The 20,806-nt window shown below is 42.1% G+C and overlaps 1 protein-coding gene across 1 annotated transcript in view; it reads left to right on the forward strand.

Annotated features, from left to right (window-relative positions):
• Positions 1–13,431, forward strand: part of LOC308252455 (ABC-type organic anion transporter ABCA8-like) — a 54,272-nt gene extending 40,841 nt beyond the window's left edge. Inside the window, exons 26-39 of the mRNA XM_080677099.1 lie at positions 545–664; positions 1,455–1,505; positions 1,951–2,042; positions 2,928–3,048; positions 3,679–3,796; positions 4,480–4,571; positions 6,079–6,239; positions 6,763–6,838; positions 6,918–7,012; positions 8,909–9,028; positions 9,225–9,365; positions 10,949–11,028; positions 12,356–12,411; positions 12,542–13,431. Coding sequence (XP_080533225.1) covers positions 545–664; positions 1,455–1,505; positions 1,951–2,042; positions 2,928–3,048; positions 3,679–3,796; positions 4,480–4,571; positions 6,079–6,239; positions 6,763–6,838; positions 6,918–7,012; positions 8,909–9,028; positions 9,225–9,365; positions 10,949–11,028; positions 12,356–12,411; positions 12,542–12,640 — 1,422 coding nt within the window. The 3' untranslated portion in view covers positions 12,641–13,431. The remainder of the gene's footprint in view (positions 1–544; positions 665–1,454; positions 1,506–1,950; positions 2,043–2,927; positions 3,049–3,678; positions 3,797–4,479; positions 4,572–6,078; positions 6,240–6,762; positions 6,839–6,917; positions 7,013–8,908; positions 9,029–9,224; positions 9,366–10,948; positions 11,029–12,355; positions 12,412–12,541) is intronic.
• Positions 13,432–20,806: the final 7,375 nt, after the last annotated feature.

Consider the following 20,806-nt stretch of genomic DNA (forward strand, 5'->3'; position numbering starts at 1 on the left):
TTTATTTCAGAGAGGAAGGGAGATGAGAAAGAGATAGAGAAACATCAATGATAAGAGAGAACCATTGATTGACTGCCTCCTACACACCCCACACTGGGGATCAAGCCAGCAACCTGGGCACATGCCCGGACTGGGAATTGAACCGTGACCTCTTGGTTTATAGGTCAGATGCTCAACCACTGAGCCACAGCACCTGGGCAATCCTATTAGTATTCAATTTCAATTTTTACCTATGATTATTGCTTATATACCATTCTGAATTTTACCTCCCAAAATAATATACACTACCTTTTTTCCTTTTCTATATTTAAAATGCTCTCCATATTAGATCCTAGATTTACCCAGTGAGGTCTCATGCATGATCCTCTGGGTCAAAGGATTGTGGCTAAATCATGAAGAGAAAATGTCAATGGAGATCCGCTGATTTGAGCTTAGTTTTCGGGTTTGAAGTGGAAGTTAGGATTATCTCCAAGATGAGCCATCTTAATTTGGAGCATCTACTGATGTTCAGAATGGTTAAAATGCCTTTTTTCCCCCTTTTTAGATCACCCTTCTCTCTGTGGCCATATCTGTGGTGGAATTGCATAGCTATAATTTACTGTTTTTCATCAACTTTTTCGTACCACAAACCACATTAATTTGCTGTATGCTCTCATCTTTTCATGTAAGTAATGCCACCATCTGCTCCAGTGTCCTGGAACTCACAACCAATGGTGAAAGCTTTGCTTGGGGCTGGGACTCTGCAAAATGGTCAGTATGTGTGACTTTTGAAGATTTCTACTTCATGCTTCTAATTGAATCTCTCTTCAGATAGGACAATATGCTCCAGCTGAACTGTAAAGGAATAGTTGACCCTAGTTGATGGATGGGGAGGAAGAATAATGGGTGGGAGAAATAAAGCAGCCTTTTTACTCAATCTGGGCATGCTCAGCCCTAGAAGGAAGCAAATGAAATGTCTCTAATCTTAGGGATTTCAGGATTCTAGAGAAGTTCTCAATCCCTTTTTTCTAGCTGACTGATACCTATACTTCTTTCTACCTATGGAAGGAAGGTACACTATGTGAGTTAAGAGTTATCCATGGGGAAGAGAAAGGAAAGAAAGGGAACTTATGAAAGGGGCAGTGAGCACTAGAAGGTGTATGAAGGACTGTGTGATAAAGGTTAAATCTTGCCTCTCTTTCAATGTTTGGGGAGGCTAGCACAACAGACCCCAAGATTCTCTCACCAGGTGATGAATAATTGCTAAATCCTATTGCTTCAAATAAAAGCACAATGGCTCATAAACCTTGGGAGGAAGGAAGACAGCTCCTCGCTACACATTGTGGAATGGACACTTAGCCAATACTCATCGGGGGCATGCCAGTAGGGTTGTTCAAATGGGCCAATTCACTTTATATGGCAAAAACTCACAAAACGAAAATGTTCGTGTTTAACCATTGTCTTTCTTTTTCCAGCGTTTCATGTTATCTTCATCTGATGGAGTGTCCTTTTTGATATTCCTAAGTGTAAGAACACATTCTTCTTTAAAATTTATCATGTATTTTACTAACTAAACTATTTTAATTCCTGTAAACATGGTGGAATTTTTATTAATGTGGATATATAGGTATCTGTAGCCCATAGAGAAAACATATTTGTAAAAATAGAACGTTTTATATAAAAATCAACTAACCAGATAATATGCTTCCCAATTTTTAAGGACACTGTATAACTATTAGAGGAAATTAATTAAAGTAATATTATCACACAATTTTTATATTTGTTTCCTATGTTTCTGTAAACAAGATTGAGAGTGAATTTACTAGTTTCACAGTTTGAAGAATAGATTATTGGAAATTGGTAATGATTTTGCCAACTGCATCTTTGTAGAAGTCCAATTATTCCTAACTCACTTTTAATGTGAAATTATTTTCTTTTAGTGTTTCTAGTTATGCATCTCTTTATTCCTAGCCTCTCCTTCAAATTATCGTCTTGATTTTTATTCTTCGATGTCTGGAATGGAAGTTTGGAAAGATATCGATGAGAAAGGATCCCTTCTTTCGGTCTGGAGAAATGAAATTTGATTCTTTTATTCCAGTGATCACTGTTTTAAAATATTTTATGCATAAATTAATCCATTAACAAAGAAGTGCTAAGAACTAGAAGCGGCTGGGGTATGAACCATGTGTCAATACAAATAATAGAGATATAGGTACCTAAATCAAAGATTATAAATAGTGGAGCAAACAGACCTAAAACACTGAATATTAAAAGACTCTGTCTGACACTGTGCAGTAGAACACTAGGGAAAGTTACATCCAGCTCATTCAGTTTAAATAGCACTTAATCTGAATAGATTGACAGTGACTACGGAATGCTGTGGGTCCAGAATGGAAGAATAGAATGCTCAATAGGTCAAAGACAGCAATGACTGTGCTCTTTTCCTGTGGTAGTGAGAAGTCCAACTGGTGGACCATAGACTGGTTCAGTTTTTCATGGCACTGAAAAGCTGAGGCTGCTCCCATCATTCAATGATGCAACCATAAGCATCTGACTCCCCATCAGTTTCATTGATAACTCTTACAGATAGTTGCATGGGAGACTTCCAAGACACAAGAAGACTTTTAAAAAGTCTTCTAAGATCAGTATGAGAGATTTAGGTTGAAGGAAGAGAGAATAGAAGGAAGAGAGTATGAGGGACAGAGTTAGAATGGAGGAAAATTAGTGAATCTCACACATATTCCAAAGAAATGGCTAACCTTAATAGGAGATCAAGCATCCTATTTGCATTTGGAGTGGTGGTGGGGGAGATTTCACTGTATTTAAGAGAGATTATGATAGGTTATTAATCACCCAGTCTACTCAAGTATCAGATTTAAAGAATGCAGTGTTTTTGATACGAGGATAAAAACCCAAAATCAATTATTAATGGATGGTTTTGACTCCAGAATTTCTCCAAGAAGCAGCAAGGTACACCAAAATCCAGAGGAGCCCGAGGGGGAGGATGAAGATGTTCAGATGGAAAGAGAGAGAACAGCTAATGCCTTGAATTCCACAAACTTTGATGAGGTAAAACATACAAAGTAGTTATTTCATCAAATAACAAATGAATAAAAGCAGGAAGCGACTAATTCTCAAATGATTTTACATTTCTCTAATTCATACAAATGAGGATCATAACTTTATTTTAGCAGGTAGTCATCATTTTTACTTCTAAATGAGCAGACATTAAAAAGTCATTTTAACTCACGTTGTCTTTCATAGAAAATAAATTTTAAAAATGGAGTGAAATTGAAATTTCTGAAGCCAAGAAAGAGTTTGTGAATTTTAGAAACTGAGCAAACTGACCCCAATCACTGCTTCTTGGAGAAAGTACACTGTACAAAATGCAGGGCCAAGTCCAGTCCACAGTGTGTTGTTTGTCCTTTGCGGGTGATTTGGTGCTTCTCTAAGTCTCTCTGCTTTTGTCCAGAGAGATGGGCTGGCTGCATTAAATACTGAGTTCCTGTGTGAGTGCCCTTGTAGGAGAGGGAAACATAAGTGCTAGATAGGAGAATGGCTCGTAAACGTGTCATCTAGTAGAAAGTCTTCCTGGAGGCATGGCTTGTGCAGTCAGGGGCCAGCCGAGTCGGAGGATAGGGCTTATTCAAGGTCAATGGAGAGTCTGAAGGTCTGACATGATATACCTGTCATTTACAGAAACCAGCCATTATTGCCAGCTGTCTACGCAAGGAGTACACAGTGAAGAGAAAACACTGCTTTTCCAAGAAGAAGAAGAAAATCGCCGCAAGAAATGTCTCTTTCTGTGTCAGAAAAGGTTGGACATGGAGGCGCTCCGACTGCTGGCTCGGAGCCCTCCTTCGAGCTTCGTGGTTCTTGATGAGAATCATTCTGTGACCACCTCTTGGTTCGCACACAGACCCATCAGCGGGGAGACCTTGACAGCTCCTTTTACATGGCTCATTCCTAGAGAAATTACCTAAGTCATGCCCATGGATAGGGGCTTACTCACATCCACATGGAAACCATAAGCACTCTGTTGAAATAAACCACTGAAACCCCCAAAATGTGCATTTCTCTGTAATGAACATGATTAATTTCCTAACCTTCATTATTTCTCACAAGAACATGAGAGGGATGTGCCAGCATGGTCTGAACGCTTGACCACCAGATGGTACATGACTTCATTTTGTGACATTATTGCACAGTTCTTAGGATCACAGGATATGTGTGGTCTGATACACCTAGCTTCCAAGAGTGACTTTGTCACTTCCCATCAGTGTGACTTTGGGCAGATAACCTCATCCCTAAGAGCTTTTGTTCCCAAATGTGTAAGAAAGGCTTATGATAACCTCTCGGGGGGAGGAGGGCTATGACAATTACATGAGACACTACCTACAAATCACATACACTTGTCACACAGTGAGACTTCAGACTATGTTTTATTCTTAATTTCATTATTAAAATCAATTTGTATTAAATGTGACCCTTTTTTTCCAGGTGAGGTTTTAGGATTACTAGGACACAATGGAGCTGGTAAAAGTACATCCATTAAAGTGATAACTGGAGACACCAAACCAACTTCTGGGCAGGTAGGTGAACCACGTGATGAAACTTTACCTAGTGGTACTCAAAATGAGTATATAAGATGTCAAAATATTATACACAGCCAAATCTCACTCATTCATTAGATGAATGGAGTGATTAATGTGACTGAATACACATTACAAATTATCACATTAATACACAACCAAACTAATCACTTAAAGGGAATAATCATTCATGCCTGTAAAGGCAATTAGCGGGAATGTCCAATCTCAGAATGCATACAAATTCTATTTATACTACCATAAAACACTTGGATTTGCACTTTCAATGAGCACTGCCGTCCTTATATGAATTAAAATGTGTTTTTTTAAACAACTTTATTTAGACCTTTAAAAGTACTTAGTTACTGTAACACATATTTTGGTAGAAATACACTATCTTGGGGAGTGTTTTCGAGGAATGAATTATCCATGCGATTCAACTGCATAGAAGGTCAGGCAAACAGAAAAAGAGCTGAATTTATGAAAGAAACAACATGAGTTACAGAGAAATCTAAAATTCTCTGGCAGGACATAGGTAACCTTCAGAACTCCTTTGAAAAGTATGTTGGCGGTGAGGGAGTGGAGAACAGAATCCTAAGGCAGAGGTCCGTGCACCTCCACCATGGGAAAGCGGCTGGTGGTCACGCCCACCAAGGGAAAGACCACCAAATACGTGATAGGCAGGTGTCCCAGGAAAGAGGGAAGAAGAAACATATTCACAGTCGCTCTGACGCTGAGGTGAGAGCATGTGTCGGTGAAGGGTGCCTCTGGGTGATGTTGGTGGCTCAGCCAAGCCTAAAGGGAGTGCTTAGTTCAGTTGAGAGCACCACCTTGAAATAAAATCAGTATTTTATTTCTCCTTAAGCATGGGCAAAAGAAGAGGTAACCATTCATTGAGATCTTGGAATGAAATATTTCTAAAGGTTACATGAGATTTGAATTATAAAGCCAACAACCATTTGGGTGACATGAAATCAGCTTGAATCACATCAGCCAGTGTGATCTTTATAACATGTCATTGTCCTGCTCAAACACTTTCAGTGACCTCCCACTGCACGGTGCCTGGAAGGAAACCTCTCCTTGCTGGTCAGGAGCTGATTCCCACGTCCCTCCTGTCACATCTCTCTCTTCTCCCCTGGAGCACTCGGCTCCAGATCCCTGCTTTTGCCTGGGGTCTGAGAGCACATTGAGCATCATCCCTCCACAGGGCTTTGCTCTACCCCAAACTCCTGGCCTTTTCCAGGGCAGTCGCCCTGTCACCCTTCTGCTGCAATGGTCCCTCAGCAGGCAGGCTTTCTCGGATCGCCCCACCTAAGGTCACTTGCCCTGAGTATCTGTTTGTTGCCATGTATTTACACTCTGACAACCTTCCTCCAACCAAAATGGTTGCAGGTGATTCGAGTCAATGAGATTGCAGCCTTTCTCTAGGTTTTCTAGGTTTGTAAGGAGAAAGATGTCATGGGAACACAGAGGAGCAATGTAGGGTCTGAGAGTGAAGTTTTCTCTGCAGGTGCTACTAAAAGGCAGCAGCGAAGGGGATCCCCTGGGGTTCCTGGGGTACTGTCCTCAGGAGAACAGGCTGTGGCCCAACCTGACAGTGAGAGAGTACCTGGAGGTGTTCGCTGCGGTGAAAGGGCTGAGGAAAGCGGATGCCACAGTCACTATCACACGGTACGGGGGTGGGGAGGAGGTTGGGGGGGGAGCCGGGGACGGGGAGCAGTGTGTGGAGAGGACACACCTGTTGCTACCTGAGAGGTCCAGTAAGTCAGTTGGAGTGACAGCCTTCACAGGAAATTCAAGACTTCCCAGGAGACTCAACAATGACCCAGATCGCAATGGGGAGATTTCCAATCAGAAACTGGTTTCCTGATTTTAACATGTTATTTCATTTGCTCATCTTCAATATGGAAAGAAAAAAGTATGTTTTGGTAAATTTATCATAAATACTAAAATGTAAGTATAAACTATCATAGGACAGCTATTTGCATGTCATAAAATGCACTTCAAATCTTTTAAAAGGAAAACTAATTTTGGGGGGTACGGGGGTGTCAAACCAGTCCGTTGTAATGTGGCCCAGCGTCTATTTCAGAACCGCATTTCCGAGCTCTGTCCCCACCCTGCTCCTGCGTGGCTCGCTCTCCCACCAAGGGTCCTGGTTGTCAGAAGCCTGTGGCCCCCATTGTGTTTCCTTCAGGTTGGTGGAGGCGCTCAAGCTGCAGGGGGTGCTGAAGCGCCCTGTGAAGGCCTTATCAGAGGGAATCAGGAGAAAGGTAGGGGCGGGGCTGGGGTTACACCAGGAGGTCCACTGATCCCAGATCCTTGCCAGACATGCTCTTCCTCTCCTTCCAGCTGTGCTTCGCGCTGAGCATCCTGGGAAACCCATCAGTGGTGCTGCTGGACGAGCCTTCCACGGGCATGGACCCCGCGGGGCAGCAGCAGATGTGGTGAGGGGTGCCTCCTGGTCAGGGCCAGCGTGGATGCCTGGCAGGGAATCTGTGAAGTGTTTAACTCCTGTGAACATTGTCCCTTAAGCTGTTTTTTTTTTTTTTTTTTTTTTTTTTTTTTTTTTTTTTTTTTTTTTTCATCAAGTTTTTAACGTGTGAAATCTGAATTCTGACAGGGACATATACATACTTATATCTGTTTCTTAGATCAAAGTTGTGGCGACCCACTTTTTTTTTTTTTTTAGATATATTCATATTGATTTCTGAGAGGAAGGGAGAGGTAGAGGAAAGGCAGTTGGGGGGAGGGGGTGGGGAGACCAGGCCAGCAGGGGAGAGCAGTTGGGGGGGACCAGGCTGGCACAGGAGGGCAGTTGGGGGGGCAGGCCTGCAGGGGAGGGCATTGGGGGCAGCCACCCAGCAGGGGAGAGCAGTTAGGGGTGACCAGGCCAGCAGGGCAGGGCAGTTAGGGGCAACCAGGCTGGCAAGGAATGGCAGTTAGGGGTGACCGAGCCAGCAGGGGAGTCCAGGGGCAACCAGGTAGGCAGGGGAGGGCAATTAGGGGCAATCAGGCTGGCAGGGGAACATTTAGGCATCAATCAGGCTAGCAGGGGAGTGGTTAGGGGGTGATCAGCCTGGCAGGCAGAGGCGGTTAGGGGCAATCAGGCAGGCAGGCAGGCAAGTGGTTGGGAGCCAGCAGTCCTGGATTGTGAGAGGGAGTCGAACATCCCTCGAGGGGTCCCAGATTGGAGAGGAATCAGGCTGGGCGGAGGGACACCACCACTCCCCACCTCCACCCCCCCGTGCACGAATTTCATGCACCGGGCCTCTAGTTTATTATAAAAAGCTGGTACTCTCATAAATAAGTGATAAGAATATTTTTCATCATATATGTTCACTTTTTTTTAGCTTGGCCTTCTAGTGAACCTTCAGCTTCACTGAAGGGATCATTGGGCGTGGGGGGTGGGGAGTTAAAAGCATAATTCATTGATGAGCATCTCTTATTATTCCTTTATTGGCAGTAGGGCTTACCCTGTTTGAAACTGGCTTCCCATTTTGTTATGTTGGGTTCAAACCCACATGTAATAGCCACCACTGAAGGCAGATTTTGGTAGACTTTGAAAGTGTTGTTTGACTTGAGGCTCCACATGCTTTATGGCTTCCAAAACACAATGGCCTGGCCGGCATAGCTCAGTGGTTGAGCATCAACCTATGAACTAGGAGGTTACGGTTAGATTCCCCTGTGGGGACACATGCCAGGATAGCCGGCTCAATCCCTGGTATGGGGCATGCAGGAGGCAGCCGATCAATGATTCTCTCTCATCATTGATGTTTCTATCTCTCTCTCCCTCTCCCTTCCTCTCTGAAATCGGGAAAAACATATTTAAAACACACACACACACAACAGACTGCAAATCCTGCAGCAACAATGGTCCAACTGCCACCCCTATAGTGGCTGTAGCTCTGGCTCAGATCCCCTATTTCCCCCGCCTCCCCGAGAGCTCAGTTCATCCCAGCCCAGAGGCCACGGCCACCAACTCCACACCTCTACAGAAAGCAAGGCGGCCACCCCTCCCGTACACTGTCTCTTAATACAAAATAAAACAACCCGAATATCATTCATATAGCCAATACTTTGCAAAAACATCTTACTGTTTCTCATTAAAGGAAAAATAATCATGGTCAGGGCCCAAACATACTCACTGTGAGTATTGTAATTGCTCAATTGATCTTTTAAGAAGCTATGGTGTATCTGTGTGACACAGTAAGACACAATCACCCCTTGTCCCACACTTCTCGTGACAATGGTAATTCTCGTTAGGATACAAAGGTGGGGCAGAGGGCGGGGTTCTGGATGTTGTTGTGTATGTTTCCCATGCATCTTTTCTTCCCATTCAGGCAGGTGATCCGGGCCAGCTTTAATAACACCGAGAGGGGCGCCCTCCTGACCACCCATTACATGGCTGAGGCAGAGGCCCTGTGTGACCGTGTGGCCATCATGGTGGCCGGGAGGCTGAGGTGAGTGTCCGCCCAAGCCCACACTTGACCACCAGGTGCATGGCTGGCAGAGTTTGTCAGTGGGCAGAGAGGTCACTATGAAACACTGGGACCACCTGGCCAGGGTCTGATGGGCCAGTCCTAAGACAGCACTAGCAGCAAATCCTAAGTCTCAAGCACTGCCTCCTTCTCCTCTGACTCATCCTCCTCCATCCAGATGTATCGGTTCCATCCAGCACCTGAAGAGCAAATTTGGCAAGGATTACCTGCTGGAGATGAAGGTGAAGACCCTCGCCCACGTGGAGCCCCTCCACAGCGAAATCCTGAGGCTTTTCCCCCAGGCTGCTCGGCAGGAAAGGTAAGGATGGTGGCTGGCTTTGATCTGCTATCAGGTGTCAGTTTTTCCTTGTCAGGTTCATAGAGCTGTGGTCATTCAAGCCCACATTTAGCCCAAAGGAAACCCTAAAAGAAATGATTTGTTGGACACTGCAGAAAGTCAACTAGAGAAGAGCTGATGTTGGGTGTTATGGTCCTACTCTGTACCAGGTATGGTCCTGTTCTTGGGTTATCTTATTTAATCCTCACGGAGACTTTCTATAGTAGACTCTGCTGTTCGAATGTAAAAGGAGATGATTGCAAAAATGCGTTGTAAGAGTCTGGCCTTTACAAGGACCTTATTCCATGAAAATTGGTAGATTGGTTAGGTCACGTGACAGCTAATAAGTGGCAAAACTGGAATGTAAAACTGTTCCATTTCAAATCTATTAATATTTCCAATTTTATACAGAGTCTGGTCATGGAACAATCCTCATAAAAGTAATACACTAAAAAAATACAAAGATTAACATTAGGGTCATTTTTTTAACAATTGCAATTTAACTGCGGAAGACAAATTATTTAGCAGTTGGGGAAAAGTAATAAAGAGAAACAAGTCATAATGACAAGGCCAGAAAATATATTTCTACAGTGGAGTATACTGTAAATATAAAGTCAATGTTATAACTCATCGTGCAGCCCAGGTCTAAATAGAAATATGTCATAGCGGTGCAGGGAATAAGCAAAATAGATGAGAAAGGTTGCTTCATAAATATATGAAATAGAATCTTAAGAAAATGAAATCTGAATCTTCCTGGTTTTCAAGTGATGGAAAGACAAATTTATCTGAGAAACAAATTATTTTAAAAATGGTTGCTGGATATTATTTGGAGCTTGAATTCCTAGAGATTTCTGGTTTCCTAATCAGAGACTCAGTTATGGTCTCCTGTGTTAGAAATGCAGTTTGAATAGGAAGGGAAAGGTGGGGTAGGCATAAATGCTCTGGAGAATAGACTTAGATTTCCGCCTGAGTTGGAAGCTTGAAGAAACTGCATGGTTTCAGGGCCCGGTTGGAGGATGAAGCCGAGCAGTAAGTGTTGAGCCTAGAAAGGGAGGTGGGCCCTAGCCAGCTTGACTCAGTGGATAGAGCATCAGCCCGGGTTCCATTCCAGTCAAAGAGCACATATTTCAGTTGCAGGTTGCAGGCTCCATCCCCGGTCTTGGTCAGGACCCAAGCAGGCAGCAACCAATCAATGTGTCTCTCTCACATCGATGTTTCTCTCCCCTTCCCATCCACTCTCTAAAAAGTAATGGAAAAACTTCCTCTGGTGAGGATTAACTACAACAACAACCAAAAAGTGAGGTGGAAGGTGACTTGGGTAAATCTGGAAATTTAATTTGCATTGTACCTACTCATCTCCATCTGAGGGGCCAAGGGCACTACCTATCTGACTCCAATCCCCAGTTGTCCTTGTGAAATGCTTCTTTTTTATTAGTATGGATTCACCTTCTGCATTTTGCCTACCACAAAGCACACTTACAGAAATAAAGGCCAGAGAGATGTCTGAGTCAGTTCACGTCCATCACGGGTGGTATTAGCATCTCTCTCCCTTCCTTTCCTCCCAGGTACTCGTCTCTCATGGTCTACAAGTTGCCAGTGGAAGATGTGCGACCTTTAGCACAAGCTTTCTTCAAATTAGAGAGGGGTAAGAATGATAGGCTTTGAAATAAGAGCCTGAAAGCAGATAATTTCAAGTCACAAAATAATCCATCTCCATGGCAAACATGAAATGTGATATAATGTGTTAAATTCAAAAGTTAAAGTTTCAAATTGAATTTTAGGAGCACAATATCAAGGAAGTACAGGCATTCTGTGTGCGTTTGTGGGGGTGGGGAAATGGGGCTGATTTTTACTCTTCTGGTTTTTCTCCATATTTTGTGTGTATATATATTAGTGTAAGTTAAGTCAAAACTCAATCATACATGCATTTAAGAATAATACTGTCAAAAATAAAGAAGAATATGGTCTTTTGGAATATTGGTGCTTACATTTTTAAAACTAAATTTTATGTGGACTTGCATATTATTTCTTTGCCTTGGACTCTATATTAAGAAACTTACCTCTGGTCTGGTCACTAAGATGATCTTGTGTCTGTTGTGCTATAAAACTGACCAGACTGCATCTCTCATCACCAGGCTCATGTGGTCCTTGCCATCTGAGCCCATTGACTCTGCGACTCTGCTCTGTGCTAGCTGGACCTCCCTCTCCATCCTTATTCTTTCATTGTCACTGCCCAGTGACATCTTCGCTTGTTTGTCACCTTCTCTGAGGAAGAGATACAAGTCTCCTGGTTCTAGAAGACTCTTCTTCCTCTTGTTAATAGCATCCATGTTCACAGTGATGCCTCTTCTTTCCATTCTCTGAGCTGACACCCCAGCATTCTGAGCATCCGCTGACTGGCACTGTGGCCAGTAATAGCCTGGTATGTCTGGTGGTATAGTTCCAATCTGGTACTGTTGGTGGCATATTTCCAGCCTGCTGGGCTCTTATTGGGGCTCTAACTACCCTTCCCAGTCCATTTTGATCAAGGAGAAAGCTTTCTACTTGGTTTGGGTCAAGCAAGCTGCATGGACGGAAAGGGTTCATGAGGATTACCGGCTTCTGAGAAAACCTCAGGCATCTTTCTCTATAATCTTCTGATGCAACCCTTTTCCAAATGTGTCTGCCTTCCACCTCTTCCTGTGCTGGATGTGCAAAAACCCCGGCTCACCTGCAGGAAAGGAAGGCTTCTCGGCACCGTTTCCTCCCTTAAGTAGACATCTCAGAATCTGTGCAACATAACACCTTTCCCCAAACCTATGTGAATGCACTGCTGTTCTTTTAGCTGAAGGCTGTGCTTAAACCATCCTAATGGTTCTTGCCTTCCCCTTTTCATTTAATGCTTTTAAAAAATAGTTATTTGTATTCTGTGCTGAAAGGCCATTTGGATATAAAAACATATAAAACCCTAATGTACATCCATCCTTGTGCAGTTAAACAGAGCTTCGACCTGGAGGACTACAGCCTGTCACAGTCCACCCTGGAGCAGGTGGGTCAGTTTTAGTGATCTTACATCATCCATGGAATATAACAGTACAATATGTACCTTTGCTTTTCACTCTCTTGGAGCTACAGGAAATAGTATGGCATCCCTATCTCTATTTCTCATCCCCTTTTAGGTCTTCCTGGAACTCTCCAAGGAGCAGGAGCTAGAGAATTTTGATGATGAACTTCAACCCTCCATGCAGTGGAAGCTCATCCCCGAGGAAGAGCCTTGAAGCCCCAAGTACTCTCTGTTTCCATTCAAGCCTTCAGTTGTTTTTAAGACATTTATTTTGATAGCATCAGTGTTTGTATTTAGAACCTAAATTGTGAACCCTGGCAAGGTTTTTGGTGTGGTGGAGAGGAGGAGTGAGTGCTGGGCAAATGCAATAACAACAGGGACACAGGCCCCTGACTGAGCCCACCTCCCAGTCCCAGCCTATGTGTGTCTGCAGGTCACCCTGATCCCAATTTTCTGTCTAATGCTGAATAAACAAATTTACATTTCTGAATGTGATTACAAATTTTACTTAATTTTTTTATCATAAACTTAAAATCCGTTTTTTGCTAACATAAACAGAGAAATCCATATATTTACTCTTCAGCAAGTGTGACACTTTATAAAACTGATATTTTAATGATAATTTAAGTGAGCATGTCAAAAAGTATTATACTTATTAAAAATATTTTAATACATATTCTATGGCTAAAAATATGAAAACATCATTCATTGGTCATAAAATCTGATATCAATATATTTGATAACATTTCCAATGGTAACACTATCAGTCATACAGACATAGTCTGGAAAACTGAAAACTTGTTATTAGAAATGTACTATACATTTTTATTTTTATAAACTAACAGAGTTCGATTTTCAATGTATTTTTAAATCTTTGCTAAAGATGCTTGTATTATAACTGATCTTTTATGGACATCTGCCACTTCCTCTCAGAAAGTAATAGGTCCAATGACCACGTTGGTAGAAAATATAAAATAAATCTCATATATATAATTTTGAAATGTCTTTTATTTCATGTGTCTTTTTCTCGACTCTTGGGCCTCCAATTTACAAGTTCATTTCAATGCAATGGAAAATGATTTCTAATACAAGAGCAAGTTTTCTGCTTTAATCAATGTACTACCAAAATCTAAATGAAGAAGATACCACACCATGATTAAGGAAGTAAAAAGTGGTGGCAAGAAGAGCCATTTTCTAGAAAAATCTTCTCAAACTACTTAGTGTGATGACCATGTATAAAATGTATGATTTCTGAGTGGAGATGATTCTCTGAGCTTTCTACCAGTGCTTTTATGTCTTTTCTTCCCTTTCTGAAAATTGTTAGCATCCCAGAAAATTCTGCTCTGGAGAGCTCCCCTCCCGAACTGCCTTCCCGGGCTCTTATGTGCGGTCTGTTTATGCATCTTGTGCTAGGAAGAAAAAAAATGAGGGGAACTCAGTTCCTACTTCCAGTGAATGCTGCCGTGTGGCACAGTGACTTAGAGCGTGGCCTAAATTTAATCTTGGATCTACCATCTACTATCTCTGCAGACCTTGTTTCCTCATCTGTAAAATGGAGATCTTGATCTCCTTACCCACAGCAGAGGGTTACCATGACAACCAAAAGAGACAAAGGCAACACCACCATACTGCTGCCTGCCTGTTACCAGTAGCCCAGGGACTCAAAGAAGCTCTGCCATGCTCTGACCAGCTGCCAAGAACCAATTCCAGCATGTAATAATTATAAGAGTTTTACCAAAATGTTGGTGAAGCTTGGGGAGCTCAACAGGGTTGAGTCACATGTAATTTACCTGTTGGATATGGCTAAAAGGCATCTCCCCCAAACCTGAATAGGATTGTTAACTGCCAGACAGCTCAGGGCATTTTATTGCCTCCTGTTGGCCAAAAACCTGAACAGCTGTGGGCTATTCCCAAAACTGACAGTGTTTCTATATATCCTTTGATATTGTACCCTTTGAAGTATATATTTCCACCTTGCCTTAGGACAGCTTGTGTTGAATAAAAGCACAGGTCCTTGGTCAAGATGAGAGCCTTCTAGCTCCTTCAGTTGGAAGCTCCTCTGACCCGCAATGCCTTTCAAAAATATCTTTCGTCCTTGGACTCCTTCTTAATCATCTACACACAGTCCCTTTCTCCAGAATGCTGAACCCTTTGTAAGGCTGGGAAAAAGAATCCCGGCAACCAGCTGCCTTCTGGTTCCTATCCCCTCACTTCTCAAGGACACATCAAAAAGAACCTGTTTTCACCTCATTCCCCAAGGGCCAGAGGAGGTATCTGGAAATAATACACTGAACAGACTTCTTTTAATGGAGAATTTCACATTGTAACCCAAAGAAATCACACAAACTAGCTCAGTGGGAGAGGTATCCTGGAACAAGGAGAGTTTTAACACTGGAGTGGCTTTTTATTTAATCCAATGATTCAACCAGCCTCGGTATCACAGACAACCAGGTCTTTGGAGAAATGAAAATGACAACTGTGTCATACCTAAGCTTAAGTTTTCACCTGTTCTTGAGCAAAGAAAAGCTTGCCCAATTCTTCATGCAGCTTCATTGGGACCAAAGTCTGGTGTTGGCTTCAAATGATGTATTTGGGGGTGGGGGGCCCTAAAAAGTGAATAATTTTTCTCCCACCTTCTAAGTTCTTCTAGCTGGACTAGTAATCAAATTAGCAGTGACAGATTAACAGGAGAAAGTCAAATTTTAATACATGGGCATGGGGAATGCACATATGCATGAAAATTCCAAAGACATGAGGCAGTTAGGGGCAACCGGGCCAGCAGGGGAGGGCAGTTAGGTGCGATCAGGCAGGAATGCGGAGAGGTTAGGGGCGACCAGGCTGACAGGCAGAGGTAGGTAGGGATGATCTGGCAGACAGGCAGGTGAGCGGTTAGTAGCCAGCAGTCCCAGATTGTGAGAGGGATGCTCGACTGCAGGTTTAGGGCATCCCACAAAGGTCCCAGATTGAAGAGAGTGCAGATGGCTGAGGGACCACCCCCACACACACACACCATGCATGAATTTCGTGCACCAGGCCTCTAGTTCTCCATATAATAACCAAGGTGATCCTTTTAAAATAAAATGTTATTGAACAGTGTAACCTACATATGGAAAAGTACACTATAGATTCATTTATCTGGTTTCTGAACTTAATAAAAGTTGAATCATGTAGAAACTCATAGAAACAAAGTAAAACGCTGGTTACCAGGGGCTGAGGGTGAGGGAAATGTTGGTCAAAGAATACAAACTTCCAGTTACAAGATGATTAAGTTCTGGGGATCTGGTGTACAGTATAATGATTATAGTTCACAATATTATATATTTGAAAGGGACTAAGAAAGTAAACTTTAATTGTCCCCACTATAACAACAACAATGACAAAATGGTAATTATGTGTGGTGTTGGATGTTGTTAACGAACATGACTTTGGTAATCCGTTCACAATATATAAATGTATCAAATGTTCACATTGTACATCTTAAACTTACAAAATGTTATTTGTCAATTATCTACACTAATAAATGAAAGACATGCTAATTGACTGTATCTTCGTGATGCCCACCAGCCAACCAAGAGTGAGTATGCAAATTAACCCAACAAAGATGGAGGTTTAATTTGCATAAGCAGGTGCTGAGCGGCCAGGGGTGGTACGCAACACCATGGTGACGATGCAGGCATTCCGCACCCCCCAAGCCACTCGGGGCCTCTAGGCAGTGTGGGAAGGCGGAAAGGTGGCCCCGGCCAAAGCGAAGGCATTGCCAGCAGCCAGGGAAAGGAATGCCCATTCCTGCATGAATCTTCGTGCACCGGGCCTCCAGTATCTCCATAATACTAGAAAAAAAAAAGATGAGCCACTTAAAGATGAAATTCATTCAACCAAGAAATAAGACAAAATAAAGAATTCAACAAAATAAAAATTACTATAAAAGCATGAGTAGGGGTCACTGAACTCTGTTAAAAATGTGTGAATATTAGATAATTTTGAGAATCATGGCTAGGTCATATTTATATAGGATAATCCTCAAATTTAACAGTTCCTTTTGTAAAGCAAGCATAACTTTAATAACAATCCTGTGAAAGATAGTAAAAAAGAAAATCCCTGAGAAATTTAATCAGAAAAATCAAGGATAGCTCTCTTAATAAAAAGATGGCCAAGCAACCACAGAAGTAAATTTAAAAAATAATAATAATAAATAGAAAGGTGTGATTTAATTCTGAATAAAGTGATGGCTCAGTATTAGCAGCTGTCAAACTAAAGGAGGAAAACTACCTGAGTTAATAAAATGCCATACATCTCCTTTTAAAATATATATATATATATATTTGTATTGATTTCAGAGAGGAAGGGAGAGGGAGAGGGAGAGAAGCATCAATGATAAGAGAAAACCATTGATTGGCTGCCTCCTGCATGCCCCCTACTAGGGATGAAGACTGAAACCCGGTCATGTGCCCTTGACTGGAATTGAACCAGGGACCCTTCAGTCCACAGGCTGAAGCTCTATCCACTGAGCCAAACCAGCTAGGGCCCATACAATTCATTTTTTTAAAAAAAGCTGAACACAATGAAAATATAAATATAAGAAGCACAAATTACCAAAAACCACTCTCATATTACATGGTAAATTATTTAGTTATTCACCTAATATCAGCAGTAAAATGAAAACACATACAATTATTAATATAATGTCCTGTCTCAGTGAAATGGCATGATGTATACTCTAACTCACGGTCTATAGGAGAACAGACTGTCGCCATCTTTTGGAAAAATATTCTGTTAGTAACTACAGAAAATTTAAGTGCGCCAACTTCTCAGAATCTCTCCTTAAGGATTAAAAATATAAATATACAAAAACTTATGTCGACCAGCATTTATAGGAGCAGAGAAATTGGAACATAATTTCTAAAAGCAAAATTATTGCATTCTTGCACATCCATTCAAAGAAATACTAAGCAGCTATGAAATGAATAGCTGGTATGCCAAAAACTAAAAGGGGTGTCTCTGACCTACTGTGCAATGGAAAAATGCAGAATGTGGAGTAATGTGTAATAAATGGATCCTTTGTCAGAATCTAAATTTAGTAAGAACTCCTGCTGGATTGTATGTACATTGAATTTGAGAAGCCCTGTTGTGTCTTAAAAATTTCATACTCCATCCAGTACAGAATTGTGACAATGCAATACAGAATTCTCGGTGTCACAGAATAAAAAAGTGAGATGGAAATTGAAAATAAGAACATTTACAAGATGAAGCTCTACTCTCTTGCAAAGCATGAAAAAGTTCAGATTGTTTCACTTTAATGAAACTATACTGTGTTTCTATTTTAGGTCACCATCTTCTCCATAGCTTCTACTGAAATAAATAATTATGGATTTCTAGGGTTGTTAACCTGCACCATATTGATACTGCCTTTCACACTGATTGGCTCTCTATTAATTTTCTCAGAGGTAAGAATCTCACTCTTGTCCCTTGGTCATGAAATGTGTGGCCATTGAAGGCAGCCTTGAATATTGTAAAAATGTAGGTAGAGTTTTCAGTTGTACAAGGTTTGAGGTCTCTGTCTTCCGAAAGCCAATTCACTTACCGCAGGCAAGAATCATGTTCTCATTCAGTAGGAAGGCCTGCCTTGGTTTATGAAGGTCAAAGGCAACTCCACAGTGGTAGAACTTCATAGTTCTCATGATAACCCTCACTCATAGGAACAAATGACCCAACTGAGAGGCCAATGAGATGCCCGTCCTATGGTATTTTGGACATATCAGGTTTAAGGCTCCTCACAGACATGCAATGGGAAATATCAAGTATCCGGTTAAATATATGAGTCTGATATTCAGTATGCACGGTTTTGAGGATTGGGGGACTTAAAGCTAAACATTCAAGATTCCTTAGCATGTAAGTTATATTTAAGGCCATGGAACTAGGTGATATAACCTACAGAGTAAGTATAAGTAGAATGAAAAGACAGCCCATGGACTTGGCCTTGAACTCCAAAATTTACAGATGGGGAAGGGACTGTTGTGTGCCAGGATCTACTCTCAGAAACTCTCCTTAATGACAGAGAGCACCCATATATAAGGATGTATATCAGCACCACTGTGTTTCTCCTAGCAGGGCAAATCCTGCTAACTCGCAGTGTTCAATATAAAAGCATTGGAGCCTACAGCACAAGCACAGGGTAACAGGTCACCGAGTTACATGAGAAGCAAGGAGGACACGCTGCACAGTCAGAAATTGACTTTTACCTGGTGCACGAGCAAGAATTACATAGAAGGCTGGCAAGGTCGTGTAATGGGCATTAAATTGTCTTAAGTGAGATGAGACTCATGCACAGATGGAGGTTCATCTAAATACACCTTTTTCTCACTTTACAGATTTCTCCTGACTTGGTGGAGTATTTAGGAGCTTCAGAACAGTATCTAATTTATCTGGCATTGCTGATAGTAAGAAGACATTTCCATTTAAATGTTCTTGCATGATGGGGATGCATTTGTATGCTTTGCACTAAATTAAAAATTTGATTTTGGTGCTTAAAAATTTGGCACTTTACACATTTGAACACACACACACCAAATCACAATTTTGGCCAGAAGGTGAGAATGAGCTTTTTGTGTAGGTGATTTTGAAAGGAACAGCAGAGGGGATGCCCTCAAGTTCCTGGGGTACTGCACTCAGGAGAACGCGCTGTGGCCCAACCTGACAGTGAGGGAGCACCTGGACGTGTCTGCAGCTGTGAAAGGGCTAAGGAAAGCGGACGCCGCAGTCGCCATCATACGGTACCTGGGGGAGACACACCTGTCTTCTACTAGAGCGATATCATAGATTCACAAAAAACTAAGGAAGGACCATTCTAACTGATGACTCCATACTTACTGGTAGGGGAGATGACTTGTTCACCTAGATCCCAATTCAGCATTATGTTCTTTCATTTTAAGCCTGGAGAGGAAAAGTCTAGAGATTATTCTTAATACAAAAATAAGTCATTAAAAATGTGAGTTTAAAAACCATGAAAGGGCCCTGGCTGGTGTGGCTCAGTTGGTTGGAGCATAGTCTCATTCACTGACAGGTTGTGGCTCCATTCCCGTCAGGGCACATATCCGGGTTGGAGGTTCAATCCTCTGCATGCAGGAGGCAACTGATACATGTTTCTTTCTCTCACTCTTTCTCCCTCCCTCCCTCCTTCCCAACTCCCTCTTCTTCCTCTCCCTTCTTTTTTCTGTAGAATCAATAAATAAAGTAAAATAAAAATAATGGAAGGTTCATAAAGTATCCAAGATAATTTGAATTTTTTAAATTTTACTTTTCCATAACAATTGACCTTCAATATTATTTTGTACTAGAGGCCCGACACACAAAGATTTGTGCAAGAATGGGCCTTCCCTTCCCTGGCTGCTGGCTGCTGGCACTGCCTTCGCTCCAGACCAGAGCTGCCCGCCTTTCTGCGTTTGCTCCGGCCAGGAGCTGCCTTTCTGTCTTCCCACTCTGCCCAGAAGCCGGGAGCGGCTGGGGCAGTGCGGAATGCCTGCGTTTCTGGTTGTGTGCTGGTAATGGGGATTGACTCCTGTTTGCTTGAGGTTGGTAGAAGCACTCAAGCTGCAGGAGCAGCAGAAGCACCCCGTGAAGGCCTTATCAGAGGGAATCAAGAGAAAGGTAGGGGCGGGGCTGGGGTTACTCCTCGAGGCCCACAGATCCCAGATCCACACCAGATGCACTGTTGCTCTCCTTCCAGCTGTGCTTCGCGCTGAGCATCCTGGGAAACCCATAGGTGGTGCTGCTGGACGAGGCGTCCTAGGGCATGGATCCTGCGGGGCAGCAGCAGATGTGGTGAGAGGATGTTCTGGGCAACCCAAAGAGAAAGTGTTTTACTTAGCAAATGAAAGACCTCAATATTATCAGGAAAAGCAATAGTATTGGGGCGGGGTGAAATCTGATAGCCCACTTCAGCCAAGTGTTATGGAGGAGAAAAAGATACTAACAAATTAATACTCAAGAATTTCATTCTCATCTTAGATTGTCTGGGTGTGCATGGCCCGATTTTATACTCAATCAGATCAATCTACATTAAGTTTTTCTGCGATATCTCCAGATACGTAATTCTACTGGAACAAAATAATTCTTTAATTATTTTAGGATATATTTTGAAATCTGTTATTTTGCACTTTGGGGTATATGTCATTATTATTATGTTTTTAAATAAGTTTTCTCTTTTTCTATCTTTTTTCCTACTGTCTTCTCATAAAAATTCTTGAAATTCAGCGTTTTTCTTACCCAATGTCATTCTCTACATTATTCAGCCCAAGCCATGCACTGAATTATTCACTCTAACCAGTAGCTTGGTTATTTCCATGCCTGTTACCCCTGCAAAAAAAAAAAAAAAAATTTAAAA

This window comes from Plecotus auritus, assembly GCF_963455305.1.
Source record: "Plecotus auritus genome assembly, chromosome: 7".
Lineage (NCBI taxonomy): Eukaryota > Metazoa > Chordata > Mammalia > Chiroptera > Vespertilionidae > Plecotus > Plecotus auritus.